This window comes from Eurosta solidaginis, chromosome 4, assembly GCF_040869045.1.
Source record: "Eurosta solidaginis isolate ZX-2024a chromosome 4, ASM4086904v1, whole genome shotgun sequence".
Lineage (NCBI taxonomy): Eukaryota > Metazoa > Arthropoda > Insecta > Diptera > Tephritidae > Eurosta > Eurosta solidaginis.
The window spans coordinates 246,177,493-246,189,155 of record NC_090322.1 but is presented as its reverse complement, the minus strand read 5'-3'; the positions used below and the strand labels follow the sequence as shown (position 1 = coordinate 246,189,155).

General features: G+C 37.3%; 2 protein-coding genes across 4 annotated transcripts; one reads left to right on the top strand and one right to left on the bottom strand.

Moving 5' to 3' along the window:
- Positions 1-7,529: 7,529 nt before the first annotated feature.
- On the top strand, positions 7,530-8,625 carry mRpL22 (mitochondrial ribosomal protein L22). Of its 3 annotated transcripts, none has more exons than XM_067785444.1 (4): positions 7,530-7,670; positions 7,727-7,950; positions 8,018-8,231; positions 8,295-8,625. In XM_067785444.1, the coding sequence occupies exons 2-4, from the start codon at positions 7,732-7,734 to the stop codon at positions 8,513-8,515; spliced, it is 654 nt and encodes a 217-aa protein (XP_067641545.1). In that variant the 5' UTR covers positions 7,530-7,670; positions 7,727-7,731; the 3' UTR covers positions 8,516-8,625. The 3 variants fall into 3 exon arrangements, with proteins under 3 accessions (XP_067641545.1, XP_067641544.1, XP_067641546.1); XM_067785445.1 differs by having other exon boundaries at positions 7,650-7,667; XM_067785443.1 differs by having other exon boundaries at positions 7,629-7,950.
- On the bottom strand, positions 8,465-10,679 carry LOC137251220 (transcription factor IIIA). The gene is made up of 3 exons (XM_067785441.1): positions 10,352-10,679; positions 9,998-10,293; positions 8,465-9,927 (listed from the first exon to the last, which is right to left on the bottom strand). Exons 1-3 carry the CDS (start codon positions 10,532-10,534, stop codon positions 9,156-9,158), a joined length of 1,251 nt encoding a protein of 416 aa, XP_067641542.1. The 5' UTR covers positions 10,535-10,679; the 3' UTR covers positions 8,465-9,155.
- Positions 10,680-11,663: the final 984 nt, after the last annotated feature.

The following is an 11,663-nucleotide window of genomic DNA, read 5'->3' as shown; positions in this document are numbered from 1 at the left end:
GGTTGGTTGTACAGGTATAAAGGAATCGAGATAGATATAGACTTCCATATATCAAAATCATCAATATCGAAAAAAAATTGATTGAGCCATGTCCGTCGGTTAACGCGATAACTTGAGTAAATATTGAGATATGTTCACCAAATTTAGTACACGAGCTTATCTGGACCCATAATAGATTGGTATTGAAAATGAGCGAAATCGGCTGATAACCACGCCCACTTTTTATATATATAACATTTTGGAAAACACAAAAAAACTAATTATTTAGTAAATAATGCACCTAGATTGTTGAAATTTGACATGTGGACTGATATTGAGAAAAAAAAATTTTTAAATGGGCGTGACACCGCCCACTTGTGATAAAATCAATTTTACAAATATTAATCATAACTTACGAAATCATAAGCAACGAAGTCGGCTGCACTAACAAAACCCGTGCCTCTACCAGATGCTTTGATTTTTCCAAAACTAATTTCAACAATTTAAATAAAGAGCTTTCTGAGATAACGTGGCCTCGATATAAAGAGGATGTAGAGCAAAACGTTTTACATTTTAATAAAACAATTTATACTTTATTTGAAAAACATGTGCCCAAACGCACATGCTCGTACATTGAACTAGTGCAAGTATGGTTTACTAAAGATTTAAAAGCTTTAAAAAATAAGAAATCACGTTTATTCAAATTATATAAGAGAACCGGTTTACATTCTGATTATGCACAGTACGCTATTTTCCGTCATCCATCGACGATCAGGAGATTGCAAACTTCTTCGCTCAATTCTTTCACTCTAATTACTCTGCTGTGGTTGATTCATCACCCACAAATTATCCGTATGAGCTCCATTCTAGTAACTCAATATATGCCCCACATTTGTTGCCTGAAGATGTTCTACTACATCTAAAGACCCTAAAAGAATCCTTCAAATATGGTCCCAATTTGATCCCAACATGTTTTCTTAAAAAATGTGCGGAATACATTTACCAGCCCCTTTACTGATCTGTTTAATCTCGCTTTAAAAAATGGCATTTTCCCGACGGCTTGGAAGGAATCTTTTCTTATCCCACTCTATAAAAACGGAAGCAAGTCGTCTATTGAAAACTATCGTGGAATAGCAAAGCTCTCCGCTATCCCTAAGCTTTTCGAAGCAATCGTTACTAATCACCTTACATTTTCGATTTCTACATTGATAGATAGTTCTCAGTATGGCTTTTGTAGAGCTAAATCAACCACAACCAATTTGCTTGAATTTACAACTCACTTAGTTAAGTTTAGAAACAATCATCATACCGACGTTATATAATACACTGATTTCAGCAAATCATTCGACAAAGTACGCCACTCATTACTTGTTTATAAACTCGATTTGCTTGGTTTTCAATCTGGCCTAACTCGCTGGATCTCCTCCTATCTTTGCGGTAGAACTCAAAGAGTCATTTTTAAAAACATTTGTTCGAATGTCATCGATGTTCCCTCCGTTGTGCCTCAGGGCAGCCATCTCGGTCCTATTCTGTTTTTGATCTTTATAAACGATGTTTCCACAACTATAAAATATTCTAAAATTTTAATGTATGCCGACGACGTAAAACTTTTTAAGTCATACGCGTCGGTTGAAGAACGTTCTGTACTCCAGGTGGATTTAAATCGTTTAGTTACTTGGTGTAATGCGAATTTTATGCCTCTCAACATAGAAAAATGTAAATCCATGTGTTTTTCACGTGGGAACATACAGCCGGCTTCCTACACAATTAATGGTCAAACTCTGGAAAGCGTTGATGTTGCAAACATAGTTTCAACCCTCATATTAATGCCACAGTCAATAAAGCGAGAGGAGTTTTAGCATTTGTGAAAAGATGGGCAAAAGAGTTTAGTGATCCTTACGTTACAAAAACCTTTTTTACATCATTGGTGAGGCCGGTATTAGAATATGGATCGATAATTTGGAATCCGCGTTATCAAGTTCATGTGGATAGACTAGAATCAATTCAAAAACAGTTTTTACTTTTCGCCTTGAAAAATCTTCAATGGGACTCTCCGTATAATCTTCCTCCTTACACTAATCGATTAAAACTAATAAATCTTCCTACTCTTGCAAGTCGTAGAGAAATGCTAGGTGTACTATTTATGGCCAGACTTTTAAATAATTCGATTTCAAGCCCATTTCTTTTGAACGAAGTAAACTTGAATGTTCAATGCCGAGTTTCAAGGCATTATAAACCTATAATACTTAAACAATCCAGAAGCAATTTCCAACTACACGAACCTTTTCTATGTTTGTGTGAAGATTATAACTCTCACTCGAGAATAATTTATGTTTCGGACTCGTTCTTTGCCATAAAAAAAGACGGTTCTATCTTCTCTTAATAATTAAAAAGTTATATTTATACTTTTAATCTATTGTATTTTGTGAATCTATATTTCTCAGCTGATGAGTTTCTCTGTAACTGAGCGGTTTTAGATCTCGGCGCTTAAGAAGCCACTGCCTCTCAAAGACTCGGTAACAAAAAAATTATAAATAACACATAAATGGGAATTAGGATACAAAAAACAAAAATAAAGTATGTATGAATTAAAAAAAAACAAAAACAGGATTGGCCTGGTTTCATCGGGCCACTTGAGGGCAGTGCGCTGCCACAACGTCCGAGAAAAAAAAAGAAAAAAAAAATTTGGCAGAGAGGTTGCCTTTACTATAAGGAATGTTTTGAAGAAAAATTTACGAAATCGGTTAAGGACCACGCCCACTTTTATATAAAAGATTTTTAAATGGGTCGTGGACGAATAACATAAGCTCTATCTTTGCACAAAAGAGCTTTATATCAATGGTATTTCATTTCCCAAGTGGATTTAAAAGAATAAATAACAAAAACTTCAAGTTTTAAAAAATGGGCGTGACACCGCCCCTTTTATGACTAAGCAATTTTCTATATTTCGTGAGCCATAATTGGAAGAAGAATTACCGGATCGTAAGGAAATTGTGTAGACATATTTTGCTTATAACAGAAAATCTTTCAAGTAAAAATGGACGGGATCGGTTAAAGACCACGCCCACTTAGATATAAAACAAATTTGAAAGGGTCGTAGACTGAAATAATAAGCTATAACTTAGCAAAAATAGTTTTGCATCAATGATCTTTCACTTATCAAGTTTTATTGTAAGAGGAAATGGGGAGACATTTTTTTTTAAACGGGCGGTGCCACGTGTTATGTAGAAAAGTAATTTGTCTGAAATCAAATGTACAATTGAAGTTCACGCTGAGTATATAATGTTCGGTTACACCCGAACTTAGACACCTTTACTTGTTTTTTTTTTTTTTAATTTTTCTATAATTGAAATATTGTATTTTGTTTTTGAATAGTAAGTAGAAAATTTTTCAGACAAGCTGCTATAGCTGCGCAGATAGATTCATTTCGAAGGCTTAGCACCCTGAAAATTTTTTTACTTATTATTCCAAAAACAAAATACAATTTTTCAATTATAGAAAAATAAAAAAAATAAAAACGATAATTATAATTAAAAAAAAATATTGTTCTGGCCTTGACTCGAATCGAACCTTGAATAATTTATCAATAGGCCGATAAAACAAAAACAATTAATTATGTTTTAAGTTTTATTTTTCGATCGCAAAATAATAGTTATTTTTTGAGTTTTTTATATAGCTTAGAATATAATAATTATTTTTGAAGTTTTTTGTTTTGATCGGAAAATAACATTTATTTTTAATTATTTATTTCATTTTGAAAACAAAATTTTCGTTTTCTTACCGGCCAGAACATTCATAAAGTGATTTTTTAAGTCTTTTATGTCGCTCGAAAAAAAATTTTGTTTTTGATCATTTTATTTCGCTCCAAGGATAGTTATTAGTTGTTTCTCAATTCGCTTCTTTTTAAGAGCTCTGTAGCGAAATTCCCAACTTTTAACGCTCTCACATTTGAGATTTTTAAAGCCAATTCTCATTTACTTTCTTCCTTAACTGGCGCTTAACCGTTTACACGGATTTGGCCGTCCAACAAGGCACACAAGTCGCTTATTCGTTGGGCTAACTGGATAACCAAGTGGTAACAGCAAGGGAATTTAAATCGTTTTCCACCTGGTACTTCCAGCAGACTGTGGACCGCCCTCTTCCACTGCTTCGGTAGGCGCGTTCCGAAAAGAATACCTCCTTGGCCGGAACATTACATATCATTCGCATAGCCCAGCCAGCGTAGCCGTTGGACATTTTGATGTCTGCGTAAAGCTCGTATAGCTTATCATTACATCGTATTTGGTACTCGCCAACGCGTAGAGGCTTGTAAATCTTTTGAAGAAAATTTCTCTCAAACACTTCCGGAGTCGCCTCATTAGATGTTGTCAGTGTTCATGCTTCTGCACCATATATTGTAACGGATACGATAAGTGACTTGTAGAGCATGATTTTTATATGCCGATAGAGGATTTTACTTTTCAACTTCCTACTTAGTCCAAACTAGCATTTATTAGCAAGAGTTATTCTTCGCTAGATTGAAGCCTCGATTTCCCAGCGTATTTTGCCCCGAAAGTTTTGGGGAGTGTTATCGATGCTGGTAGGCGTACCTACCTAGAATATACCCGCGGCATGTATGCCTGTCGTAAAAGGCGACTAAAATACCAAATTGACTGAAGGTGTTGTGTAGCGGTACCCTTTCAAGGGATTGCCAGCGCAATATATAGCTTCTCCAACCCAATTTTCAACCTCACCTACCCGCTGCGAATCCTGTTTCCTTAACAGTCAGAGCTCTGGCGGGAGGGCGGGATGGCCCAGAAGGTTTCATGTGGGCATACCAAATGGTTCCCGAGATGGTTGGGCTAATACCTTATTGGTACTTGTTACCGGAACGTGCCGGATCTGCATCCGGCAAAGGATCATCAACATCTATAACACTCCCCAGGGCCTACGGTGAGTGTCCTTATCGCTACAACAACAACAACCCCTTACCACTGCCCAATTTGTCTTGAAAGTCGCCTAGCATGGCGGGTGTGTATTTTCTAGTTTCTGCGAAACCAGCTAACATAAGTAACTGCAAGGCTTTAAAGGGTCAACCCTTTCTCCCAGCCTCGAAAGGTGGACTGCAATTTATTTGTGTGGTTGGCAAGCATCGGTGCAGCTCAGAAACGTAACATCAAAACCCAGAAAAACTAAACAGGGGTGCGACAGGGCGGTGTTCTTCCCCTTTTGTTTAGTTTTCACATATCGAAGCTACTTTCCCCACCAGAAGTAGTTGCCATTGTATCTTACCAATGACTGCACTATAATGGCAACAGGTCCCGGCCAATCCATTGATGAGCTTTGCTATAACGACTATCTCCATAGTATTTCCAGTTTTTTTCTCATCGCAAAATTTTGCACTGTCGCCGCCCAAATCCTATATGGGAACATCCATGTCGATGGAATAATGCTACCGACTGTCCTACCACCATAAATACTGGGCGTGACGTTCGATCAAAACGTACCTAAGGTTCAGAGCCGTAACGAAATTCTCAAGTCCCTCGCTGGCAGCACTTGGGGCAAAGAAATGCTCATAGCTACTTATAAAGCAGTTGACTAGCCGCTTGCATGCTACGCATCTCCTATTGAAAATAAAAAAGCATAAAAAGACCATCAGGGACATCAACAAAAAGTCGGCAAGTTGCTATACCACTAATTGCACGGTGAGAACGAGTCAATGACAAATACCCTAAGCTCGCAGTTGATGAAAGCAATCTCGTTAGAGGCAAAGACGTTAAAGGAAATTGATGGCTATTTGTGAGTGATCGCACCTATTGGAAGATGCGAGGCACCGCTATAACCACAATAACAGCTGCAAGATGGATAAAGGTGCACATGTACCAACACAAGAAAAACAAGTAAAGAAGGCTAAGTTCGGGGTTAACCGAACATTACATACTCAGCTGAGAGCTTTGGAGACAAAATAAGGGAAAATCACAATTTAGCAAAATGAACATAGGGTAACCCTGGAATGTGTTTGTATGACATAGGTTTTAAATGGAAGGTATTAAAGAGTATTTTAAAGAAAGTGCGCCATTGTTCTATAGGTGAATGCAATTTCAGGATATCGCCATAAAGGTGGACCAGGGGTGACTCTAGAATGTGGTATCAAATTAAAGGTATTAATGAGGGTCTTAAAAGGGAGTGGCCCTTAGTTGTATATGTGAAGGCGTTTTCGAGATATCGACCGAAATGTGGACCAGGTTGACCCAGAACATCATCTGTCGGGTACCGCTAATTTATTTATACATGTAGTACCACGAACAGTATTTCTGCCATGATTTCAAAGGCTTTTGATTTCGCCCTGCAGAACTTTTTCATTTTCTTCTACTTAATATGGTAGGTCTCACACCCATTTTACAAAGTTTTTTCTAGAGTTATATTTTGCGTCAAAAAACCAATCCAATCACCGTTTTTCATCCCTTTTTTCGTATTTGGTATAAAATTATGGCATTTTTTTCATTTTTCGAAATTTTCGATATCGAAAAAGTGGGGGTGGTCATAGTCGGATTTCGCCCATTTTTAATACCAAGATAAATGTAGTTCAGATAAGTACGTGAACTAAGTTTAGTAAAGATATCTCGATTTTTGCCCAAGTTATCGTGTTAACGGCCGAGCGGAAGGACAGACGGTCGACTGTGTATAAAAACTGGGCGTTGCTTCAACCGATTTTGCCCATTTTGACAAAAAACAGTTATCGTCATAGAATCTATGCCCCTACCAAATTTCACAAGGATTGGTAAATTTTTGTTCGAGTTATGGCATTAAAGTATTCTAGACAAATTAAATGAAAAAGGGTGGAGCCACGCCCATTTTGAAATTTTTTTTTATTTTGTATTTTGTTGCACCATGGAGTTGAATGTTGACATAATTTACTGATATACTGTAAAGATATAAAATTTTTTGTTAAAATTTGACTTAAAAAAAAAATTTTTTTAAAGTGGGCGTGTTCGTCATCCGATTTTGCTAATTTTTATTAAGCACATATATAGTAATAAGAGTAACGTTGCTGTCAAATTTCATCATGATATCTTCAACGACTGCCAAATTACAGCTTGTAAAACTCTTAAATTACCTTCTTTTAATTGTCCAAAGTTTTACTAATTTTCCATTCTGCGTCATAAGGTCAACCCACCTACCGAGTTTCATCGCTTTATACGTCTCTGGTAATGAATTATCGCACTTTTTCGGTTTTTCGAATTTTTGGATATCGAAAAAGTGGGCATGGTTATAGTCCGATTTCGTTCTTTTTAAATAGAGATCTGAAATGAGTGCCCAGGAACCTACATACCAAATTTCATCAAGATACCTCAAAATTTACTCAAGATATCGTGTTAACGAACAGACGGACGGACATGGCTCAATCAAATTTTTTTTCAATAATGATGATTTTGATATATGGAAGTCTATATCTATCTCGATTCCTTTATACCTGTGCAACCAACCGTTATCCAATCAAGGTTAATATACTCTGTGTGTAAAGCACGCTGAGTATAAAAATCACCAGCAAAGCTAGCGGCGCTAATGTAAAACTTCGCTCTTCTGTTTTGGCCTTTATAAATGAAAGCCTTCACCCTGTATCAGAGCATCGAATTGCAGCACTAGCACTGCTGCCCCATCAGCTGTTCATTTTGACAGCTGTTAGGAAATTGAACTCGCGTGGTTAAGTTGTAATATTTACTTGATATTTTTTAAACTTTTAACTTAAAAACTTTTACTTCATCAGAAAACATGAGCTCATTGACACTCCAATTTGCGCGTCTCAGCATAGCCCCACGTAATTTGTTGCGTACATCGTCTAAGCTGCTGCCACCCGCTTGTAATAACTTTCACACATCGGATGCACTAAACTCCAAATGGAATCAAGGACATCATGGACCGCAGAAGTGGCTACAATATAATAAAGTAGTACATCCACCACAAGCGCCAGATGAGGAGCCCAGAAAGGGGGTAAGTTGTTAGATGAGCCATCATTCAAATAGGAAACTGAATAAGATCTATATGTGTATGCTCTTAGTATGTTTGCCATATGCGCTGTAACATAAAATATAGTCCAGATAAAATGTGGTATATAGCGTCATTTGTACGTGGCATGACGGTTGATGAAGCAGTAAAGCAATTAAGTTTCGTATTGAAAAAAGGTGCCACACACGTGAAGGAAGTGATATTGGAAGCCCAAGAAATGGCTGTGCGTAATCATAATGTCGAATATAAAAGCAATTTATGGATTGGTAAATAATACAGTTTTAAAAGTTTGAAGAGCAGCAGCAGTAACTTGTTTTTATATCTTTTAGCTGAATCGAATGTCGGAAAAGGACGTTATTTTCGTGGCATACGTCGTCACGCCCGTGGACGTCAGGGTAAAGTTGAATACAAGCATTGTCACTATTTCGTGCGCCTGGAAGAAGGTGAGCCACCTAAAAATTATTACTTACCCGTACCACAAACACCTGACCAGCAGCTGGAAAAATGGTTCCAACAAATGCGCAATCGTAAAATCACTAGTTCACTTTAAAAGACACCTTTGTATGATTTGTTGTTAACAATTTTTCAAAGAAAGTGTATTTATTATTAGAATATAAATAAAATTTCAATTAAAGAAATATGTTTTCGTAACCTAGCAAATGATGTTGTTTAGCGTTGTGGCGTTGTTATTGTTGTTATAGTCTCCAAAACACTCGGAAAATTTAGGACGTGTTTCGGATAGGGGGGACCTCTGCCGGGTATGTATCCGATACTAGACCCACTGCTGCATGTAAAATTGTTTGACCGCTCAAACCGTCGGATCTCAGCCCTTTAACCCCTGTGTAAAGATATCACTCCACAATATCTTTAATGGGGAATGTCATTATTTTGCAATAGATGATGGTTTGAAATGCCATAGGTAGGAAAATCGTATTTCGTCGCTCACTCATCACCAACACTTAGCACTATCGAAGTCCGTTGATAAGTAAATGGGGCCTTTTTTCATAGCGACTCATCCATAGCATCTAATTACGTTTATAAGTTTATTATATAGTTTAAATATCTTTTAATGCCTTTGTATCTAGTCTGAATAAACTAAGCTAAACTAAAAAAAATAAAGTGGTTTCCACAACAATAGTTCAGCGGTATTTTGCAGCCACATGAACAACACTTAAGTCTTATGTAATCCATTAAATATCTACCAACACTGCTGTCAACAGCGGCTCCACTCCGTCAGTTGTGGACGTTATATCACCTGCAATTCCATCCACTCTGAAAAATTTCGCCAACGGTGTATCAGCTTCGCCATCGTCACTTTCACCACTTTGATCCTCCACCAGCGCATTGCCAGCCATTTCTATTGCAACGTCCTCACGTTCCCTCAGTAATTTGTCAAATTCGCGATCTACTACTAAGCCACTAAATTTTGTTAAATTTGACATAATTGATTTTCCAGCATCTTTACGTTTCTTACGCCGCCCAGAACTCTTCTCATTTTTCTTCTTTTGTGTGTTGCTGGGTACCTCGCATTTTGTGCTGTCATCATGGTGTTCGCGCTTTAAATGCTTATTTAAATTTTGCGCGCTACTAAATATACGCTCGCACTGTTCCATACTACATTGAAATCTTTTACCATCGTGTGCCACGCGCATATGTTGTTTCAAATTTCGCTCATATGCATAACAACGTTCACACACAGCGCATTTGTAAACCATTTGCATTTCCTCTGTCATATGCTTGGCAGCAATATGCTTTTTCAAATCACTCGGCTTGCTATACACTCGCTCGCAATGTTCACACTGGTAATACTTGCGTAAGTGTTGTTGCTCCTTACAGTGTTTTTGATAATTTGTCCATTTATCGAACTGCAATGTACACACCGCACAAATGTATACTTTACAACTTCGTACATGACGATCGTGTTGCCATTGTTGATAAAAACCTCTGGAGCATTTATCGCAACTGCATGAATAAAAGGAAATTAACTATTATTTCGAAAATATTATACATAAAATGCATTAGCTTCTCTTACGTATAAGGATAATCGCCTGTGTGCCTTTGTATTTCATGTCTGCGCAATTTTAATTTCTGCGTAAATTTCTCTTCACAGGAAGTGCATGCATAGATTTTTGGTTTCTCATGCACTTGGCGTATGTGACGCAGCATATTGGTTTCTGTTTGAAACATTTTCAAACAACCTGGTATTTGGCATGTAACATTTTTCTCCGGCTTTGCCACACGTTCGTGCGTTGTGCGGAAGTGACGCTTTAAATGTGTCAATATGGAATAGTTTTTATCGCAACCATCGTAGATGCATATGTGCTTTTTCTATAAAAGGAGTAACAAGTATTAACAAGTATATTCTGTGCCCTTCTTATTCATTTACGACTCCAGTGTGATGATATTCATGCCGATCCAAATGATCGAGGCGTTTGAAGCTTTGCCCACAACCTTGAATGCTGCAAAAGTACTTAGGACCTGTGCTGTTTCGTCGTGGCTTAACTGTATCTTTGAATGAAATGACACTTTCCAGATCGCTGTCGGAGTTGGCATTATGGCCAGGAGTCATCCTTGGTAAAAGTGCCCTTCTATTTGGTCCGCATAGTTTTTTGTTTACAAATTGGAATTTCTCGCTATAAAAGTACGATTTCACGTGGGAAAGCGAAATGTCAATAAATTATTGACAGCAGTGATCCTTCTATGTTGACAGATAAAACCAGTGCTGTGAACAGAACAATGAATACCAAAGTAAGAGATAAGGTGGACTTAGGCAAGGTGCACACAAAGCTACGCGTCATAGAAGCTGCAGGCGAAATTTGTAAGCGTTGATTCCGAACACATGTATTTGAATGGAGAGCTGCATACGAGGGGTAAGCTGAATGAAAGCGACAAAGCATGAAAGTTTCATGTAGCTACGCGTACAACAATGTTGGTCGCTGAGCGTTCGTACGCTTGAAAAAAAGGAAGAACAAGTTGTTTTTTTACATTTTTTTGTATGCAAATTTGTGTAATTAGTTAAAAAATATTTCTTTAGTTAATAAAAGTAGGTGAAAGATATATTACCAAAGCGAAAAAGAGTATTAAACACCACAACAGCTTGGTTATACATTGTTGAAGCGTTTAAAAGGCTAAAAAGTGTTGGAAACTAGAAATCACCCTTTTCTCTAGTCCGCGGTGGTTTAAAATTGCCTTTCATAATTTACAAAGGCACGGGGATGCAAACAACGTTTAATACCCATTTTCCTTTGGTTTCGGGGACGGATATAGCTGAAGAAATTTAATTTTTTCAATAATTGTCTGCTTTTTGTAGCGACGCTCGAAAGTAGCTTCGTGTGCAGATCTTGAGGCGTAGAGAAATTGTAGCTATATGAAATATCTTGTACGCGTCTATGACGCGTAACCTCGTGTGCAACTTGCCTAAGGGTTAAATCCATATATCAAACCGAAGCACTGAGCAAAGCTTGCCCCCGAATTCCAACCTTCGCTAAGGCTAAAACCCCATCGCAAAAAATATATAAAAATATATATAATATATACATGCTGCCATATGGTTACAAGGAATAACAGCCTAACTCCAATACTTATACATAGAACTTAGGCGGTTATTCCTTAAGACCATATTATGTATACTATAGTATATTTCTCCGCACTTGAGACTGTTTTAGATATTTTTGGTGATGGAGTTTTCGCGTTAGCGA